Source organism: Psammomys obesus, unplaced genomic scaffold (genome assembly GCF_907164565.1).
Source record: "Psammomys obesus unplaced genomic scaffold, mPsaObe1.curated_primary_1811, whole genome shotgun sequence".
Lineage (NCBI taxonomy): Eukaryota > Metazoa > Chordata > Mammalia > Rodentia > Muridae > Psammomys > Psammomys obesus.
The window spans coordinates 29353718-29375818 of record NW_026587216.1 but is presented as its reverse complement, the minus strand read 5'-3'; the positions used below and the strand labels follow the sequence as shown (position 1 = coordinate 29375818).

Below are 22101 nucleotides of genomic sequence, written 5' to 3'. Positions count from 1 at the left end.
TGTGGCATTGTATTTCTGCTAGCTGACACAATCCTTATTTGCTTGGAAAAGATATTTTGAATTAATGAGTGAATGTTCTCATTTTAAAAATTTAGTTCTCTTGGGAATATAGAGTTTAATTTTCATGGGACCTTTTAAAAATTGTCAACTAAAATAACTATTTGATGCACATTGGGTATTTTTAAATAATCCTTTATAATTTAGTCTTAGGGTTATCATTGCTGTTAGGAAACACAGTGACCAAAAACAACTTGGGGAGGGAAAGGTTTATTTGGCACTTCCAGATCATTTCCTTCATTGGAGGAAATCAGAACAGGAACTCAAGCAGGGCTGGAATCTGGAGGCGGGAACTGATGCAGAGGCCAGGGAGGGGTGCTTTGTACCAGATTGCTGAGCCTCCTGTCTCCTAGAACTCAGGACTGCCAGTCCAGGGGTGGACCTACACACAGTGGGCTTTGCCCTCTCCCATTAATTAAGAAAATGGTTCAATTTCCAGTATCACATGACAGCTTCACTGTGGTAGGATATTTGATTCCTTGTGAAGCCCGAGATTGTGAACTGTAAAAACCTGTTTCTTGTTTGGTGTAGCTCAGCCCTAACACACATCTTTAACCCCATATCTTTCTGTTTACTATAAACTTGTTGTTTTAGCTCAGCCCTAGTATACACCTTTAATCCAAGAGCTTTCTGTAAATAGGATTAAATAAAGCTAACCCTAGGTCAAGAAGTAAAACAAGCAACCAGCTGACAGGGATTAAACAGAAAGGAAGGACATTGAGAAAAAGGTATTTAAGACAATGTGGAGCAGAAAAGGCATGTGGCCTTTTCCTTTGGGATTCTGGCTGAGTAGGAAGGTCAGCTGGGTGCTTTCCCTGCCTCTCTGAGCTAGTAGGTTTTCACCCCAGCATCTGGCTCCTGAGTCTTCATTGGTAAAATTGAATGATTGGGATTTTCTTTATAACAACAGTTCACAACTGTCTGTAACTCCAAGTTCTGATACCCTTACAGAGAGATACATGCAGGCAAAATGCCAATGCAGATAAAATGAAAATAAATTATTAAAAAAAAAAAAAAAAGAAAATGCTCTAGCACCTGTCAGCTGCCAGGACCTCCTTAACGAGGGCTGGATCTGTGTGGTCCTCCCAGTCTGTTTTGGTGTTTGCATCTGTTTTGTGCATGCAGTCATGGTGGCTGTGAGTTTGTATTTGTGATGGTACTGCTGTGTCCAGCAAGCACTATTTTGCTGCAGATGTGTCTCTCTGTGGATAAAGCTGAAGTGTATTCCCCTTTTTTTCCTCTAACAGAGAGGGTATCGGGTCTTCTGTTGAGGTCCTTAATCCATCTGGGGTTGAAGCTCCTTTACGGCAAAACTTTTAAAGAATTGTCTATGTTTTCTGTCTCTAATTTTCCTCTCTTCAACTTTAATCAGGCTTTCTCTTTTATGGCTTACCTACAGAGTTCAAGGTCACAGCTATATGTAGTGGTTGTTTCTAAAGTTTCATTATTTAGAAATAGATCTTCCTTATGTAGTATTTTCTCACTTCTTTCACGATCTGTTGTCTTCACTCGGCTTGGCACCCTCACTTTTGTGTCCTCTGCTGGTCCCAGTCCCTTCTTGTGCAGAAAACTGTTCACATAGTTGACCTTGAACTGCTTGTTCTTAGAAAGTTTTTCTGGTAAGATTGGCCTGTGCTTAGAATCTCCTTAGAAGTGTTTCCACACGCTGAAGTAAAACTATGCCTAAGTGATAAGAGTGGCTCATTGTGTAAAGCATGGTTAGTGTAAAGCACACAGAAGTCGACCACTTTCTCTTGGGAAGCCTAGAACCTTGGTCATTTTTCAAAAAGCCCTAGGCAATGTTTCTCTAATAGCTTGCTGGGAGACAGTATGCCCTATGTGTTGTCACAGCCTGTGGCTGAAGGGATCACTGTGTTCTGTGTGATTCCAGTAGGGAACGACTCTGCAGCCTGTCCCTGGTTTCTTTTGGGTTTTGCTTTATGTACCTGTTCCTGTTGCTAATTTTGGTTTTCATCTTTTTACTATAATGTGTAGTTGTGAATACAGGGATTTCTGAGTGCTGTGAACTCTATTCAGTCATCAAGCTTGGGGATGATCTTTGTTCTTTTTTGTTTGTTTTGTTTCCTTTTCCATTCCCTTACCCCTAAACAGGAGTGCATTCTGCTTCTGAAGTCCAGGGGTGATTTTAGCTAACATTTTTAGAAATCATCTCTGATTCTTTTTAAAAAAATGTTTATTTATTTATTTTTATTAATTCAATTTACATTCAGTCATAGGCCCCTCCTTCCTCTCCTCCCAGTCCCACCCTCCAGCATACCTTCTCCCCTATTCCTCACAATAGGAGAACCCTCCTACCCAGACACCCCAGCTCATCTGTTCACAAGGATTGAGTTCGTCTTCCTCCCCTGGGGCCTTGTAGGGAAGTCCCATCAGAGGGAAGTAATAAAAAAGCAGGCAACACAGTCCATGTCAGAGATATCCCCACACCCCTACCTAGTAGGCTGACATGAAGCCTAAGATGTCCATCGGACTTCTTTTTTTAGGGTCTATGCATTGTAGTATTCCTATCCTGTACTATAACTAAAATCTGCTTATAAATGAGTAAACACCATGTGTGTCTTTTTGGGTCTGGGTTACTTCACTCAGGATAGACTCTAGTTCCATCCATTTGCCTGCAAATTTCATGATTTCCCTGTTTTTAGTAGCTGAGTAGTATTGCATTGTGTAAGTGTACCAAAGTTTCTTTATTCATTCTTTGGTTGAGGGACATCTGGGTTGTTTCCAGTTTCTGGTTATTATGAATAAAGCTGCTATGAACATGATTGAGCAAATGTTCTTGTTGAATGATGGAGCATCTTTTGGCTATATGCCCATGAATGGTATAGCTGGGCCTTGAGGTAGAGCTATGCTCAGTTTTCTGGAAAAGTAAAATGGTTGTACAAGTTTTCGCTCCCACCAGCAATGGAGGACTGGAGTGTTCCTCTTTTTCCACATCCCTGCCAGCATGTGTTATCACTTGAATTTTTGATCTTAGCTATTCTGATTGGTTTGAATAAGAACATGGAATCTCAGAGTTGTTTTGATTTGCATTTCCCTGATGACTAAGGGCATTGAACATTTCTTCAAGTGTTTCTCTTGATATCTTGAAAAGAATATCATTTGATATTCTTCTGTTGAGAATTCTCTGTGCCCCATTTTTTAATTGGATTATTTGTTTTTTTTTGGTGTTTAATTTGTTGTGTTCATTAGGATGTAAGGTGGGTGAAGATCCTTTCCCAGTTTGTAGGCTGTTTTGTCAGATGTAAGATTAATGAAGATCTTTTCCCAGTCTGTAGACTGCTGTTTCATCCTATTGATAGTGTCTTGTTTTACAAAAGTTTTTAGTTTTAAGAGGTCTCATTTACTAATTGTAGACCTTAGAGCCTGAGCTGTTGGTGTTCTGTTTAGGAAGTTGTCTCTTGTGCCAATGAGTTCAAGATTCTTACCCACTTTCTCCTCAAGCAGATTTAGTGTGTCTGGTTTTATGTTGAGGTCTTTGATCCACCTGGACTTGAGTTTTGTACAGGGTGATAAATATGGATCTATTTGTATTTTTACATGTAAACAGCCAGTTAGACCATCACCGTTTATTGAGTATGCTATCTTTTTTGATTGGTATGGTTTTGGCTCCTTTGTCAAAAATCAGGTGTGCATAGGTGTGTCAGTTTATTTTTGGGTCTTTGATTTGATTCCATTGATCAACCACCCTATTCTATACCAGTACTGTGCAGTTTTTATGACTATTGCTCTGTAGTATAGCTTAAGGTCAGATATGGAGATAACTCCAGAAGTTCTGTTATTGTATAGGATTGTTTTAGTTATTGTTTTTCCATATAAAGTTTAGAATTGTTCTTTCAAGGTCTGTGAAAAATTGTTCGGTATTTTGATGGGGATTTCATTGAATCGGTAGATTTTGCTTTGGTAAGACAGCCATTTTTACTATGTTAATCCTACTGACTCATGAGCATGGGAGATCTTTCCATCTTCTGGTATCTTCAATTTTTTTTTCTTCTGAGCTTTGAAATTCTTGTCTTGCAGGTCTTTGACTTCCTTGGTTAGAGTTACCTCTAAATACTTCATATTTTTGTGGCTATTGTGAAGGGTGTGGTTTTCCTAATTTCTTTCTCAACACATTTGTCATTTGTATACAGGAGTGTTACTAATTCTTCTGATTTAATCTATCCAGCCACTTTGCTGTAGTAATTTATCACCTGCAGGAGTTTTCCGGTGGAATTTTTGGAGTTGCTTATGTATACTATCATATCATCTGTGAATAGTGATATTTTAACTTCTTCCTTTCCGATTTGTCTCCCTTTGATCTCCTTTAGTTGTTTTATTGGTCTAACTAGAATTTCTAGTACTATTTTGAATAGATGGAGAGAGTGGGCAACCTTGTCTTGTTCCTGACTTTAGTTGGATTTTTTTAGTTTCTTTACGTTTAGTTTGATGTTGGCTATTATTGGCTTGCTGTATATAGTCTTTGTTATGTTTAGGTAAGGGCTTTGTATCTCTGATCTCTCTAAGACTTATCATGAAAGGGGTGTTGGATTTTGTCAAAGGCTTTTCTGCATCTAATAAGATGATCATGTGATTTTTTTTTTCTTTCAGTTTGTTTTTATGGTGGATTATGTTGATGGATTTTCGGATGGTGATCCCTGCATCTCTGGGATGAAACCTACTTGATCATGGTGGATGGTCTATTTGATGTGTTCTTGAATTTGGTTTCCAAGTATCTTATTAATGATTTTTACATCAATGTTTATAAGGGAGATTGGTGTGAAATTTTCTTTCCTTGTTGAGTCTTTGTGTGATTTAGATATCAGGCTGACTGTGGCTTCATATAATCCGTTTGGCAATGTTCCTTCTGTTTCTATTTTGTGGAATAGTTTGAGGAATATTGATGTTCTGGTAAAATTCTGTGCTAAAACCATCTGGCCCTGGGGTATTTTTGGTTGAGAGACTTTTGATGGCTGCTTAAAGGGCTGTTTAAAGGGTTTCCTTGCTCTTTATTTAACTTTGGTAGGTGAAATCTATCAAGAAAACCATCCATTTCCCTTAGATTTTCCAATTTTGTGCTATACAGGTTTTTGAAGTAAGACCTAATGATTCTTGGATTTCCTCAGTGTGTGTTATATTCCCCTTTTCATTTCTGATTTTGTTAATTTAGGTACTGTCTGTCTCTTAGTTTGGCTATGGGTTTGTCTATCTTGTTGATTTTTCTCAAAGAACCAACTCTTAGTTTTGTTGGTTCTTTGTTTTGCTCTCTTTCTAATTTATTGATTTCAGCCCTGAGTTATTTCCTACTATCTTGTTGTTTGTTGTTGTTGTTTGTTTGTGTGTTTGTTGTTGCTGCTGCTGCTACTGCTTCCTCCTCCTCTTAAGTTTTTAGGCAATGTGTTAAGTTGCTGATACGGGATCTCTCCAGTGTCTTTATGAAAGCATTCAGTGCTATGAGCTTTCCTCTTAGCACTGCTTTCTTGGTGTCCCATAAGTTTGGGTAAGTTGTGTAATTATTGAATTGAATTGTAGGAAATCTTTATTTCTTCCCTCACCCAGAGATCGTTGAGGAGGGAGTTGTTCAGTTTTTATGAGTGTGTAGGTTTTTTGTTGTTTTTGTTGTTGTTAGGCTCTAGATTTAATCCTTGGTGATGTGATAAAGAACATGTATCAGTTGAAGTTTGCTTTGTGACCTCAATTGATACATGAACTAATAATGGTCAGTTTTGGAGAAGGTTCTGTGTGGTGCTGAGAAAAAAAAAAAAAAAAAAAAAAGTATGTTCTTTTGTGTTTGGATGAAAAGTTCTGTAGACACTTATTAAGTCCATTTGAGTCATAGCCTCTGTTAGCTTCATTATTTTTCTCTGTAACTTCTGTCTTGATGATCTGTCCATTCGTAAAAATGGGGTATTGAAGTCTCGCAGTATTAATGTGTTGGGATCAATGTGTGACTTAAAAGCTTTAATATTTATTTTACAAATTCAGGTTACCTTGTATTTGGGGCATAGATGTTCAAAATGTGATGTCCTCTTGGTGGATTCTTTGGCTAGAATGAAGTATCCTGCCCCATCTCTTTTGATTAATTTTAGTTGAAAGTCTATTTTATTATATATTAGGATGGTTACTCCAGCTTGCTTCTTGGGTCCATTTGCTTGGAAAACCTTCTAGCCCTTTACTCTGAGGTAGTGTTTATCTTTGTTGGTTAGGTATGTTTCTTGAATACAGCAGAATTTTGCATCCTGTTTCTACAACCGTTCTGTTAGCCTGTGTCTTTTTATTGGAGAGTTGAGTCCATTATGTTGATAGCTATTAGTGACCGATGGTTGTTGTTCCTCTTATTATGTAGTTGGTGGTGATAATGTGTTTGTGTGCTTGTTTTCTTTTGGTTTTGCTGTTTGAAGTTATCCATATCCTGTGTTTTCTTGGGTGTAGTTGACCTTCTTGGGTTGGAGTTTTGTGGTATCTTCTGTAGGGCTGGGTTGGTACATAGATATTGTTTAAATTTAGTTTTGCCATGGAATATATATTTTTTCTCCCTCTCTGGCAATTAAAAGTTTTGGTGAGTATAGTAGTCTGTGTTGGCATCTGTGGTCTCTTAAGTGTTTGCATAATATCTTCCCAGGCCTTTCTGGCTTTCTTAGTCTCTGTTGAGAAGTCAGGTATGATTCTGATAGGTATACCTTTGTATTTTCCCTGGCCTTTTTCTTTTGCCAGTTTTAATATATTTTCTTTTTTCTGTAGATGTAGTGTTTTGATTATTATTATTAATAATATAATATATGTGATATATTATTATTATATTTCTCTTCTGGTCTAATCTTCTGGTTGGGGAAATTTTCTTCTATGATTTTCTTGAAAATATTTTCTGTACTTTGGTGCCCGACATCTTTTTCATCTATTCCTATTATTCTTAGTTTTTGTCTTTTTCTTGCTGTCCTTGATTTCTTGGATGTATTGTGTCAGGAACGTTTCCATCTTAATGTTTTCTTTGAGAGATGTGTCAATTTCTTCAGTTGTGTCTTCAACGCACATCTCTTGTATTCTGTTAGTGATGCTTGCCTCTGTGGTTCCTCATCTCTTCTGTAAGGTTTCCATTTCCAGGGTTCTCTCTCTCTCTCTCTCTCTCTCTCTCTCTCTCTCTCTGTGTGTGTGTGTGTGTGTGTGTGTGTGTGTGCAGGTTTATTCTAATTGTTTTCAGGTCAAACTGGTTTATTAATACTTTTCACTGGTTTGATTGTGGTTTCCTATCTATCCTTGATGGCCTCTATTTGTTTGGTTTTATTTTCCTGTATTTCTTTGAGAGATTTATTTGTTTCCTCTTTATATTCCTCTAATAGCTACATAATCATAGATTTAAGGTCATTTTTCTGTTTCAGCTACATTAGAATATCTATTGTTTGGGGGGGGGTTCTGGGGAGCCATGGTGTCCTGGTTTTTGTTGATTGTTTTCTTATGCTGGCCTTTAGCCATCTGGTTGTCTGTAGCCTGTGCTGTTTATTCCTTGAGCATGAACTCAAGCCTGGTTCCTCCTGTCTCTGGTGTCAGGAATAGCCTTCAGGATGAGGAGAGAGTTCCAGGGGAACCCAAGTGTGTGCTTGTGTATGGATTCAGTCATGCTGGGGTGGGTGTTTTGGAAGGCAGGGCCTCGGTACAGGTACCTTGAATGGCAGGGGAGCAGGTGTGGGTGCCTTAAAGGGGAAGTGGCACCAGTGTGGATGCTTTGAAGGGCTAGGTGCGGCCTTCTTAGGTGGCAGCTGAGGGGGCCCAGGGGGCTCAGGGGGAAGCTATGGGGGTGTCTGCCTCAGGTGGCAATTGTGGGGCTTCTGGTGCTTTAGAAAGAAGTCCTGGGCTGCCAGGGCTTTACATGCCTATCAGACACTGCTCTGTTGGGACTCACGTTCATCTTGATCCAGGATTTGTATGATTTTATTGTATACATGGTCTCCACAGGGGGACCAGCAGATTGTGGTTTGGAGGTTGGGATGCTGTCTCGAATTCAGACGCTGCCCTCGGGGGAGTGGGAGGGATCAGATGTCTGGCTGCTGGAGCAGAGGGTCCCTGGATCTGGAGGCCTGCACTCTCTCGAGTATGCAGAAATGACATAAGCTCACAGCTCGTGACTCCTGGACCTGGGAGATGGCCACAGGGGCCTGGATCCAATTGTCCCCAACTCCCTAGTTGTTCCCTCTGGTCTGGAAAGCACCAAAGTTGGTGTTTTGGATCCAGCCACCTTTTTACTCACCAGTTTTGTTTGCAGTGTCTGATCTTCTGCTCCTTAGATATGGTACACTGGTCTCTGCCATCTTGGAACCTCCATTTCTGATTCTTAAATAAAAATGCCACCAATCAGTACTTCAGGTTCCAAAACAGACTTTTTTCTGTGCTCCAAAATCACCGGTTTGGGGTCCTGGAGAGATGTATGGTTTTCCAATGGTCCTGAATTCAATTTCCAGCAACCACATGGTGGCTCATAACCATCTATAAAGAGAACTGATGCCCTGTACTGGTGTTGTACACATATATGCAGTCAGAGTACTGCATAAAAAATAAATCTTAAAAAACCCCAACAGTTTGGAAATCTGCAAAGGTAAAAGACTACTGTTTACCAAATAAGGTAAGGCGATTTTATGCTTGCTTGAGAGGCTCTTATTGTGTTGCTCATGGTGTTGAATGTGTGATTGTCTTGTTTCAGCTCTCAAGTATGGGGACCCAGTGTCTGTCACTATACTTGGCCTATTCTGTAAGGCTGGAGGGGTAGGGGCTACCCCTCTGCCATTGCAGCAAGCGCCCCAGGCTGAGGCAATTCCAAGCCTTGGCAGTCCCTACCCACCTCAAGATGTGAGGGGGACCCACTGCGGCCAGCTGCACCCTCCAAGAACTAGGTTTAGATGTCAATTTAATACACAGTAGCAAGTAGTTCCCTGCCAGTTCCTCTTCCAGCCACAAGGCAGTTATGTCCCCTCTTTCCCTACCTGGGGCTGTTTAGGCAGGAGACAAAATGGCGACAACTCTCCCCAAAACGCTTCAGCAGGAGCTGTCCATGGTGACTCTTCAGCGGCAAAGCCTCAGCAGGAGCTGTCCATGGTGACTATTTCTGCCTCAGCCAACTGGCCTCAACAGGAGCTGTCCATGGTGACTTCTTCTGCCTCAGCCTACGGGAACTGGGAACCTGACACCTTTCCTGACACAGAATGCCTACTGCTGCTGTCGTGGGAGCTGTCCATGATAACAACCCTTCCTAATTTCCTGCTTCCGTCTACTGCCTTCACAGTGAACTTTTTGTAAATATTGGACACTTTGTATACTTTATATCCCCTCAAGACAGAAAAGCAGTCAGACCTCTGCGGGAGGACACTCCAGCAGCCCAGCCCCTTTCCCTCCCCTCGACTATCACCTCCAGTTCCTCAGTGGGACTCATCCCACATTATGTAAATTTGAGGTAAAAAGACTGGGCAAAACCCCACCAATTCCTGAGCATCTCACAGCTCAGGACTTAAAATCCCACCAGTCCATACTCTGGAAATCCCTGCCCCAGAAAGCTCCACCTCTATAAGAGTTTCTATTGCCCCCCTACAAATTTTTATATAAAGGTTGTGTTTGCCCCAATTCCCTGCTGCCTTTTCCTGAGAGCAGAGGCGCCCATTCCTGGATTCGTTGCTCCTCTCTTGGATTTGTCCCCTGCTGTGACTCACTCTTGAAGGGAGAAGAAGAAAAGAAAGAAGAAACGAAGAAGGGGCTCAGGTTCCTAGACTTCTTGGCCCATTAGGGTTGGGGCCACCCTCCACTGGGAGCTGCAGCATTTCTGTTGAGGAGGCCTCCTCTCATAGCTGTGAGGTTCCTAGGCTCCCATGTCTCAGGATACCCTTGGGACTTTGTTCCATCTCAAAGTTGGGATACCTTCCCAGTCCTCATAGCACGTGGCTCGGATTCATGTCCTCAGATCTGTGGGCTTCCTGGGCACTCTGAGTACCAGAAGGCTGAACACCTTCCCTCCCGATTAGGAAGGCAGGCCAACTAACAAAAGAACACAACAATTTCAATATGGCTGACTGATGTTAAAAATCAAGTTTCAAAATATTGCATGGAAAGTGGGGAAAGAAATTATCCAGAAGACAAAGTACATGTTTTATCATTTAAAGAGAATACAAGAAAATAAATAGCTGGAGAATTTTATATTGCTGTTAAGTTTATATTGTGGCCGAATGGAGGGAGTCTTAAGGATATAAAGATTTATTTTTTAGGTTAAGAAAGGGAGCTTATTGATGCCAGCAGTTTTTAGTTATTTCTTGTGGTATACTTCATATTTGGTTTACTTCACTGCAGATGAGCTTGCTGACACTGCTGGTCTTGCATTCTGAGTCCAGTGTGTTTTTGCAGTAAAACCTCTAGCTGAGGCTTTAAAAACAGTGCAGTTTCTTCACAAGTCTTCTGCTTATGTAAAGGCTTGTGATTACTGTGCCTATTCACTCCAACTGAAGCAACAGGGAAAGCTTCCTCTGAGGTGGACTCCTTTCGTAAACTCCAGGCAAGAAAGTAGTTAGGACCCTGACTGAGGAAGCTCCAGCAGCCAGCTCCCCCCTTCCATCCTAACGGCTGTAACTGTCATTTTCAGGCCATTCTCTAAGGACTGTAACTGTCATTCCTAGCCCTGAGGTGGGGGAGTGCCTAGACCCCACCCTATAGGAAAAACCCACCAATCCCTGAACAGGAAAGTCCACCAATCCCTGAGCTCCCCCCAAGCTCAGGACTTGAAATCCCACCAATCCTCACTCTGGAAATCTCTGCCCTAGAAAGCTCTGCTCCCTAAGAAATCCTATATGAGCTCTGCCTACTGTTCAGTTCCCTGCTGTCTTCTCCCTGGAAGAGAGGCAGCCACCCCTGGGTTTGTCCCTCTAAACCTTGGATTTGTCTCCCCACCCCACAATAAAAATCTCTTTTATTAGATTTGCTGCCTGATGTGACTCTCATTGGAAGCCAAGAAGCAAAGAAGGGAAGAAGTGGGGCAGAGCTGAGGCGCTCAGCTGGAGACCTCCCTCCCCTGGAACTACAATGCTGAAGAGAAGGGGCTAAGCAGAGTTGTTACACTGTAGCACTCCAGTTCGGGCCAGGCTCTTCTCCCTCAGGGCTGCAAAGCCTCTGCTGAGGCGGCTTCCTCCCAGAGCCATGTGGATTACAGGGCTCCCATGGCTCAGGGTACCCTCCCTTTGGGACACTGTCCTTCCTGCCTCAGAGCTGTGTGGTTCCTGGACTTGGTATTCTTCCATTGGGATACTGTCCTTCCTGCCTCAGAGCTGTGTGGTTTCTGGGCTCTAAGGATACCTTTCCATTTGAGCAGGAATGCTAACAATTCCTATAATTTATCTTGGTTGTTACATAACACTTTCTCGGGAGTATATTATGAAAGGAAATAAATGATTTATAGGAATTTGTTTCACACTATTGTACTTTCTTAGGAGGCAAGTTAATTAAAAAAGACTGTAGCTTTAAATAGTTTTTTTTTTTTAAATCTCAAGTTTTTTACAGAAGTCTACTACTACTTGCTTGTTGTTCTTGAAACATAATGTCAACTGTAGTGTCATTGATGCTTATTTGAAGTGACATCACTTTAAATGACCTTAAAATGACACCAGTACTTTTCTTGCCATTAGTATCATCAGGGACAACAACTATGTAAGTCTCACTGTTTCTGCTCAAGTTTAGGTGCCACTGTTAGTACTTTATAGGAATTAGTAGAATATTTAAATTGTTCTGTTCAGTTAATTTTATTTATGTAAGTTTACTTTATTACAATCTTTGTATGTATGATGTATGTGTGTGACTGTGAGGCACAAGTAGTAAAGAAGGCTGAGGAGCTCAGACAACTCCCTGGAGTAGCTTCCCTCATTCTGTGGGTTCCAGAGCTTGAACTCAAGGCAGGCTGGCGAGGCATGCTTTTTCACCATTGCACTGTTGTGCCAGATCCTCCTGTTTTTATGACCTACTCTTAGGTTTTAGTGCTTGATGATAAATAAGAGTTGGATGGTATTTTTTTTTTTTTTTTTTTTTTTTTTTTTTTTAAAACAAGATCTCACCATGTAGCTTTTCCTGGCTTAGAACTTGCTATGTAGACCAGGCTGGTCTCAAACTTAATGTTGGAATTAAAGGGGTAGATTACCATTGCCTGCTTTATAACAGGTTGACTAATAATAGAAGAAGCATTCTGTATGATTGCTTGCATACTAGGACCATGCTGCAAATATTATTTGAATCATCAGTAGAAATCATCAGTAGAAAAGTCTTCTTTTGCACACTGATTGGATCCAGGGTTTTGTGCCTGTCAGGCCCACCCTCTTTGTTAAGAACCAAGTGTGTAAATCTCTTTCCTTCTGAGACAGGGTCTCATTAAGTTGCCCAGACTGGGCACAGGTCGGTCCAGGGAAACCTTGTATTTACAGTCTTCCATCTGTTTCAGCTTTGGAGTAGCTGGGTTTGTAAAGATCAAATACTATAAGTAAACTTGAACTTAATAGGGTCAGTAATTTATAAATAAACACATTTCATATTCTCCTTCTAGTTCTTCCAGAGAGGTCTACAAATAGAATTCAAAATTGTGGTAAAAGATACCGGAAGAACATGGCTTTCAGGAAGTAGCAATGTACTTATTTTCGGCCTGGGCAAGTTTGGCTATCACCCTTTCAGCATTGTTGTCATTTACTCCTTGACATCATGGAATGCCCATTGTGACCTCATGTTACAAGACATGTAACTGGTTGTTAGTTACTGTCCTTCCTCTCTGCAATCAAAGTGCTAAAACTAGAAATGAAACCAGGAGAGGATGACATTCTTGCCTTCCAATCTCATTGCTTCCTGTTGCTTAGCCGTTCATTTTCACGTTTATTTTATTATTTTATTAAGACAGGGTCTCATGTATCCTAGACAGCCTCAGTTTCTTTATGTAGGTGAGAATGACCTGGAACTTCTGGTCCTCTTGCCTTCATCTTGAGCGCTGGAGTTACATGTGTGTGCTACCATGCCCAGTCCGTTTGTACATTTTTTGGTAAACCCTCCATTATATAATCTGTGTGTGGGTTGTCAGGCTGAGTAGAGTGCGGGATTTGTTTATAAGGCTGAGTAGAGGATGGGATTTGTTTTTGTTGATCCACCCTTTAGTTCCAGATGCATGGTTCTGTCTGAATGAGATGTAATGCAATGTGAAAATGTCATAATGAAGCAATTTTATATGCTAATTAAAAAACTAAAAACTAAAGACAACAAAATAAGGCCAGTAGTGGTTTAAGCAGGTAGAAGAATTACTTGCACTTAGGCCAAATGACCCTAGTGTGATCCCTGGAATCTTCATTGTAGCAGGAGAGAAACTGACTCCTGAGAGTTGGCCTCTACTATGCACATGTGTGAGCATGCGTGCATGTGTGTACAAACACACACATACAATTACTGTTTTTTTCCTTTGGCTTAAGCTCTATTAATAATAAATAAATAACATTTATTTGGGAGGGAAGAGTTTCATTTCAGGATGATATAAAGTCAAGATATAGGGAATGCTTTAGATGCCTTTCATGTGAATTGTGGGAACACATGTTGAGCTGTCCCTGTTAAAATATCACCAAGCACTTAAGTAGGCAATATACATATAGATACACACACACACCACACACACACACACACACACAATTTTTGAGACAGGGTTTTTCTGTATAGCCCCGGCTGTCCTGGAGCTCTCTCTGTAGACCAGACTCGTAGGTGCTACTTTTAAACTTCATTTTATTTTGTTTTCTTGTATCTTTACCTCCCTTCCACCAACCCTATTCACCCCCCTACCTACTAACACCAGGTGGGAGAGAAAGGTTAGTGGGGAGAGGTGGCTTAGCTCTCTTTGGTTACTTCCTACTGGCTGGGGTCATTGGGTTCCTTGGGGCAAGTCTAATCTTTGTTTCAGGATATCTCCATTTTCTTCTCATCAAACTGCATCAACAGCAACCAGGAGAAACAGCCTTCGTTCTTGGACCCCCCCCCCCCTTCTCTGTTGTCTGGCATTTTTTCCTCTCTTAAGAGTCCTCAGATTTAAACTGTCTCCAGATAGCAAAGAGCCCCTCTCAGAGCCTGCAACAGGGCACATAGTTTGCTGCTGTGGACAATCTGGATCAGTCCCATATCCTACACCTGGGATCAAAACAAAAACATGTTCAAATAACATAACTGAGTTTTTAAAGATACCAAAACTTCCACTACATAGGCTGGGCTCAAATTCATAAAGAGTTGCTTGCTGCTGCCTACCAAATGCTGGGATTAAAGATGAATGTCACCATGCCTGGCAGACCACATATTTTTATCAAGAAAATTTCACAGTGTTTATAGTGTAAAGTAAAATGTGGTGTTTTATAAAAAAGTAGGCCAGCACTCAGGGAGGCAGAGGCAAATGGACCTTTGTGAGTTCAAGGCCAGTCTGGTCTACAAAGCAAGTCCAGGATAGCAAAGGCTACAAAGAGAAACCCTGTCTCGAAAAAACCAAAAACCAAAACAACACCCCCCCCCAAAAAAAAACAATCCAAAAAACAGTATGCATCCATGTATACATATATAACCTTGACTTTCCTCCCAAGTTCAGTGATATAAAACATAATAGGCTACATAATGATTTCTTGAATTGTAAGGAATAAAACAAAAATGAATATTTTCATGACAGCTTATAAATTCAACCATTTCTTCTATTGTACTTAGAGTAAACTTTTTCTTCTAGAAGTTATATTTTTATTTTCTCATTAACTATTTACTTTAGATAGGGTTTCAGAGTCTTTATAACCAAGGATGATCTTACATTTCTGATCCTCCTGCCTCTATGTCTGAAGTTCTGGCTTACAGGTGTGTTTTACACAGTGCTAAGGATCCACCCCATTCTTTGTGCGTGCTAGGCAAATACTTGACAAGAGGCACATCTCTAGCCTTAGAAGTGATTATTTTAACTTTTTCCTGAAGACTTAAAAAATGACACTTGCTTGTTTATTTAGTGTGTATGCATATGCCATGGTTCCTGTGTTGGAACTGGTTTTCTTTTTCCACGGTTTGGGTCTGGGGATTGAACTCAGGTTGTCAGGTTTGGTGGAAAACACTTGCTCATCAGTCTCACTGGCCCAGAGGTAATGAGTTTTAAATACAAGTTGTACAGTCATTGCTGTTGTCAATATACCCAAATACGATTTAAAATGTTGAATTCTCTATAAGTAAAGAGCACTCAGAATTGAGAATTTTCTTTAAAAATTGACATCCATTTACAGTTTCTATGTAGGATGACGAACTTCCATAAGTAGTCGTAATGGCTGTAGAACATTGTGAATACACACAGTAATGCTACTGAAGTGCATTTTAAAGGAGTTAAAAGATATTTCAAGTGGAAGATTTTAAGTCAGCATTGTGGTGCAGACTTGTAAAGTAACACTTAGGTGGAGGCAACAGGATGAGGAGTTCAAGCTAGACCTTTGCTACATAATGACTTAATGAAATCCTGACTTAAAAATAAAAATGGCATGTTTTCATTCCATCTAGCTCTGGCTGTCCTGGATCTCACTGTGTAGAAAAGGCTGGCTTTAAACTCACAGAGACATGCCTGCCTCTACTTTCTGAGTGCTAGGATTAAAGATGTGCACTACCATGCTCGGCTTTTTGTTTGTTTGTATAAAGTGTCCTCCATTTGGCAGGGTCCTGGATCTTGGTTGGGATCCTGGAACTTGGCTTCCAGATGGAGAACTGAGGTTCCATTTCTCTAAGGGGCAGCTAGGGCGCTTTAGGGTGAGGCCCAAGTATGTTAAGCCAGGGTGTGGAAAGGTTTTCCACAGTGTTACAGTTTAGTTCTGCTCTTTATTTTTGGAGTGAAGAAATTTCATTTTGTATTTATAAACATGATTACTATAACATATGACACTTCCGACAAAAATCTTTTTAATTTAATTTATATATTTTTACAGTTTATTTACTTTGTATCCCCCCTGTAGCCCCTGTCTCCCTCTTCTCCCCCTGTGCCCTTTCCCTAGTTCCCTGATAAGGGAGGACTTCCTCCCCTTCTATATGACTCTAGCTCATCAAGGCTGGCTGCATCCTCCTCCTCTGTGGTCTGGCAAGGTTGCTCCCCCCAGGGAGAGGTAATCAAAGATTTGGCCACTGAGTTCATGTCAGAGACAGCCCCTGTACCCCTTAGTAGGAAACCCACTTGCAAACTGAGCAGCCAGTAGGCTTCCTTTGAACAGGGAGTCTAGATCCTCTCCATGTATAGTCCTTATTTGGAGTATCAGTTTCTGCAGGGGCCCCTGGGCCCAGGTATTTTGGCTCTGTTGTTCTCCTTGTATAGTTCCTGTCTCCTCCATGTCTTTCTATCTCCCTCTTCATAAGGATTCTGGCACTCTGCCCCCCTGGAAACAACCTAGATGTCCCTCAACTGAGGAATGGATACAGAAAGTGTGGTACATTTACACAATGGAATACTACTCAGCAATTAAAAACAAGGAAATCATGAAATTTCCAGGCAAATGGTGGGAACTAGAAAAGATCATCCTGAGTGAGGTAACCCAGAAGGAGAAAGACACACATGGTATATACTCACTTATAAGTGGATATTAGCCATATAATATAGGATAAATATACTAAAATCTATAGTCCTAAAGAAGCTAAGTGACAAGGAGGGAAGATGCTTAATCCTCATTCAGAAGGGCAAACAGGATAGAAGAAGATAAGGAACAGCACAGGAGCCTTTCACAGAGGACCTCTGAAAGACTCTACCCACCAAGGTATGGAAGGAGACACAGGTTAGCTCTTTTAGCCTGAGATCATTGGTGGCAGTGGAAGCTTGGGCATTACAAAGCTTATGGCAATACCAAAGTCTTACAGCTCTTGGTCAAACTGCTGTGCGGTGTGGACCAAAGCCCAGGCCTGGTCCACTTGCAGACATAGGCCTAAGACATAGGCCCCATGAGGCCCAGGCCCTGCAGACTGGAGGGCAGGCCTGGTGAGATGAGGCCCAGCAGAGGATAAATGACAAACCTCAGCCGGTCTTGAAGTGAGAAAGCATGTACCTTTATTCGTGTGAAATCAAGGGCAATATAAACCTTTGGCAGAGGGAATGATTTCGATGGTGAATGTTTTTGATTCTCTGGGGTTAGGGGTCAGGGATACTTAATGGTCCTATCACAAGAAAGAAAATACAGTACTTAATTATTGTATGAGGGATGAATCTCCAAGAACTATTGAAGGTTACTGCTGGACTAAGATCCTTAGCAGGGTTGGGCATTTCTAGGAATTGCTAGAGCAGTTTCCTTATCAGGGAAGGGTCTGGCCTGTAATATGCCCTGAGGGCCATGTGACTTCCTTACAAGACCTGGGGTCACCCAGATCAGGGGCAACTTTTAAAACCCCATTGAGAAAAGGGTGTCTACAATCATAGACCAAGTGGGAATAATTGTCTATCAGGAGACCAGCTTCAACCTTATCTAGCAGAGTCCCACAAATAAACATTTGTAAGAATATTCTTATTTGTTAAAAAGACATATTATTATTATTAGCAGTCTGAAAAAACAAATACAAGAAAAGATTTGTTTTTGTAGAAATTAAAGCAAAGTAAGTGAAGCAAATATAATTAAATTCCTTGCTTTAATTTTGCTATCTTCTGGAAAAAAAGATAGCTGGGCTGGTGAGGTAATTTCGTTGGTAGAACGAAACTAGAATGCACAAATCCCTGTGTTCTGTACCCTCAGCATTATATAAACTGGATCATCTCAGCACTTGGGGGATGGAGGAAGGAGAATCAGAAGTTCAAGGCCAGCCTAGGCTACATGAGGTTCTGGCCAGTCTCAAAACAACAGCAGCAACAATAAAAACAAATGAAGAGAAGAAAAACAAGATGCTAAATAATTTGTCTAAACAGGAAGAAAAGTAATATACACTTACACACATTCTTGCATATATAATAACTAAAATTCTTTTAATGTAGGTACATAGAAAACTCTGAAGGAGACATAAACTGTTCTGGGCAGAGTAGCAGGATGGCTAGGGGTCACAAGTGGGAATAATACTTACCGCTGCAGCTGTGCATCACCCACTGAAGCTTCCAGAGCATGAAACCCGATTCCAGTTCTCATGTGCTTCATTATAGGAGGAAAACGGGATTGAAGCTGCTTTGGAAGGGAATAGGAACCTTAAATTGTTTTCTTTTTTAGGTATTGATTATGGATTAAGTTTACCATTAGGAGAAGACTATGAAAGGAAGAAACATAAATTAAAAGAAGAATTGAGGCAAGATTATAGACGCTATCTTACTCAGGTAAGTTGTTCTATTAATGAATTGTGTTTGTCTCGTTGAATTTATCCCTAAAATGTACTTTTGGAAATTGTTGATTATATGTGATATCTGGCCAACTATTATAGTCAAAATTAGTTAACTCTTGGTTAAAAAAAAAGTGACAATTTGTGCTGTGGAATAATAGACTCTTCCTGGATTTTTGTAGTTCAACAAGGCCCTGGTTTTAGGCTCCATTGCAAGAGAGTATTTTACTAGCAAAATGGATTTGAATATTAAATGAGATTAACCACCGTTGAGCAGTGGTTGTTTTATGTAAAGCTATCTTTGTCTAAAGGAGCATATTCACTATTCCCTATGTGTTAAAATGACATGAGGGGTTTTAGTTACTAATTATTTTTTATTTGATAAGCTTATAAATTTTCTGTTAACAGTTTTATTAACTACTATATTCAGTCATGTTTTTCAGCACTGTGACACAGTATCTGAGGGAAACAGTGTAAGAGAAGAGATTTTAGAGGTTTAGTCTTTGGTCAGCTGATTCCACTGCTGTCGGCCTACGGTAGGAACATGCGGCAGAACAAGGTCCACGTGTCACGGCAGGCAGAAAGCAAAGATTAGACAGGAAGGGTCTGGGGTAAGATGCAGCTCCCCAGTGACATGTCCCCAGTGACCTGTTTCCTCCAGCAAGGCTGGACTAACCAGAGTTTCCAACGCCTTCCAAAGTATTGCCATCAGCTGGAGGTCAGCCTTCAGCAGGGGCCTCTGGGACATGTCATAGTCAGATCTTAGCCACTGATTTTAGACAGCTTTGCTTTTCTAGCAGAGAGCCCTTTTACAATTATCAAATTATCTGACAGTTAAATTATTGGCTTATCGTTAGTTTGGCAAAGCAGTTTCCTTTTTCCATTGCAAAAGTATTTACGCAATCACATTTCTAGTCATCCATAATACTCTTGGTGTTTCCATTGCTTTATAAATACTTGTTTCAAATTGTCTTTAACTGACCTGTAATTCGAAAGAACAGACCTTTACTGAATACATCTTATCAATGGTTTGTTTCTCTTGACTTTAGGGCATTACGCAAGCAAAAAGAAAGGTAGGGTTTCCTGCATAATGTTTGCTTTTAGTTTGTTTTTTAAAAGGTGTAATTAGCTTATAATTGTTTGCACTTATGTGATTCAAATCAAATACAAAAACAGCTTCATTTGTGTTTTGAGGTGTTTGAGTGGTACCCTTCTGTGTCTTTGCTCTTGCTAAGATGACAGTCCACACATAATAGTTTCCTATTGGTGCAGTCATTGCTTTGATTTCTGCTTGCATTGCTTTTGTTGCTTTCTTTATAAATACCCTGAAACTGTTTGTGCTTGCTTTTTAGCTGTCTATTTTTGTTGCACAATTTATACTGGTCACAAGATAAATAGTCAAGGTACTTAAAAATGTTTTGAACTATGTATTATCATGATTTGAATTTTTTGATAGTTTTGTACTAAGTCAAGCTGGTCATAATTATTAATTTTTGTTGGAAAAGAGAGCACCAGTTAATAGTTTTACAAACTATTTAAAAATAATCTGATAAATTCTTTGCTCACTCAACTACTTTTTAAAAAACACCAGTCATTTAGTACAGTATAGATCCTGTCTTCAAGGAGTTTAGGATTTAGCTGTGGACATAGTATCTCATCAAGATAATCAGAAAATGTTAACTACAGCAGCATATCCTGACTAGTGAGATGTAAGGCATTACAGGATACATAGAATTTGGATATTCAAAAGACAAAATAAAAGAGAGAAAGCTTCTCAAATGAAGAATGTAGATGGAAGAAAGATGTGGACTGTAGGCTTTTGATTCATTTGAATGAGACCTTTACTGGCTTGACTAGGGGGATGAGAGCCTTTTTATAGAGGAGCGAGAAATAGTGATATGGAGAGAGAAGACTGTGCTGCTCAAAGGCAGTCCATGTGATCGGGCTGTGGTGACTATCCATCAAGAGATAACTGCTTTAAAGCAGTTACCTGAACTTCTTAGAGACTCATTAACTTCAGCAGATTTTATGACTTAACTGAATTTGTTCTTAATTACACTAAAATATGTGTCTCCTCACTAACTTTTGAATAAAAGTTCTAATTCTTTAGCGTGCCACCCCTCTCCTGCTCTAGCTTGACTTCCTAGGCCTGTACCTCACAATTTCCCTCACTGCCTGTTTCTTATTCAGAGGTGTAAGATTATAAAAAGAATGGTGGGGGTGCTGGGTGTGTCTCCTACGAATGTGGTTCAGCTTCTGAGATGTGGCTGCTCAAGGTAGCAGGTGCTGAAAGGTAGAAGAATGAAAGGCACATCTAGGGTTATGCAAAGTATGATTTATCAGGCACTGATTCATGTCTTAGGCAACAGCAAGACAGAAGAAAATGCTTTATATCTAGGCTAGCAAAGGTAGAACATGGCTAAACCAGCCTTTCTCAAAAATAGTTGACATGCCAAATATCAATTAAAAAGCAATCTGGGGTCTAAAGCTGTAGCTTTGTGGCACCACACTTGCCTTGGCCTGAGGTTTTAGCCTTAGGACCACAAAAAAGAAAAACTGTGGGTTGTGGCTGACAGAACACTCTGCTTGAGACGATTAGCAGATTGACAGTCACAGCAGTATGGTTACGGGCCAAGCTGGGTGGTCATGAACGGGCATGGAAAGAAATTGCCTTTCTAAAGGGAAAAGTGAAAGTAGTCAAAGGAGCATACAACTCCCTGGAAGAGTTGTTTTTGTGATGGATTATTAAAGTTCAGTGGTATTTTCGTTTTCTTTTTTTAAGTGGTATTTTCCTAAAGTCTAAATTTGGATGATGTCTGAGGAGGTTAGAGTTGAAAACAAGAAAATTACATAGGAAATGTAGAGGAAGTTATTGGTTTCTTCAGTCCTTGTGGTAGATATTATTTCCAAATCTGCTCTTGGGTCCCTTGTAGCTTTCAGATTTATAACTGTGTGGATACTAATCATAAAAAGCTAAGCATATTGTTGCAGGACTGTAATCCCAGTACTCAGGAGGTGGAGGTAGAGGTATCAGGAATTGCAAGCTATCCTTAGATCCATAGCAAGATTGAGGCTAACTTGAGCTACTCCAAACTCACAAAACATAATAAAAGCAGCCAGGTGTGGTGGCACATACCGGTAATCCCACCACTCTGGGAGGCAGAGGCAAGTGAATTGCTATGAGTTTGAGGACAGCCTGGTCTACAAAGCCAGCGCAGGCTACACAGAGAAACCATGTTTTAATAAAACAAAACACACACACACAAACCCCCAAAACAATAAAAACAAAAGAAGTAGGAAGGGAAGGGGGAAAAGGAAAGAACAACACTGAGCATGGTAATAACGCTTGTAACGTTAGCACTAGAAAAACTGAGACGGACGATTGCTGTAGGTTCGAGGTCAGCCTGAACTACAAAAGGAAACTTTGTCTCAAAAACAAAACATTAAGACTGCAGTGGTAGCAAACTTTAATCTTAGTACTTGCAAGGCACAGGCTGGCAGATCTCTGGAGTTTGAGACCAGCCTATACCAGCCTAGTCTATAGAGTGAGTTCCAGAGCAGCGAGGGCTACACAGAGAAACCTTTTTCAAAAAAAAAAACAAACAAGAAGGAAACAAGCAAAACTATACAAGAGATCAATTTAACCTTTGCTAGGTAGAGTCACTAAGCGACAAAAGCCAATTTTTTTTCCTCTTAGTTTTTAGAATAAAAGTTGCTTGGTGTTCTTACTGAGCAGACAGT

General features: G+C 40.4%; 1 protein-coding gene across 13 annotated transcripts in view; it reads left to right on the top strand.

Moving 5' to 3' along the window:
* Cspp1 (centrosome and spindle pole associated protein 1) overlaps positions 1-22101 on the top strand; it is a 140040-nt gene that overhangs the window by 52595 nt on the left and 65344 nt on the right. For 7 of the 13 annotated variants that reach the window (XM_055603314.1, XM_055603319.1, XM_055603308.1 and 4 more), the window contains exons 4-5: positions 18255-18358; positions 19410-19433. In XM_055603314.1, the coding sequence (XP_055459289.1) occupies positions 18255-18358; positions 19410-19433 (128 nt within the window). The remainder of the gene's footprint in view (positions 1-18254; positions 18359-19409; positions 19434-22101) is intronic. The other 6 variants (XM_055603318.1, XM_055603311.1, XM_055603310.1 and 3 more) reach the window with 1 other exon arrangement.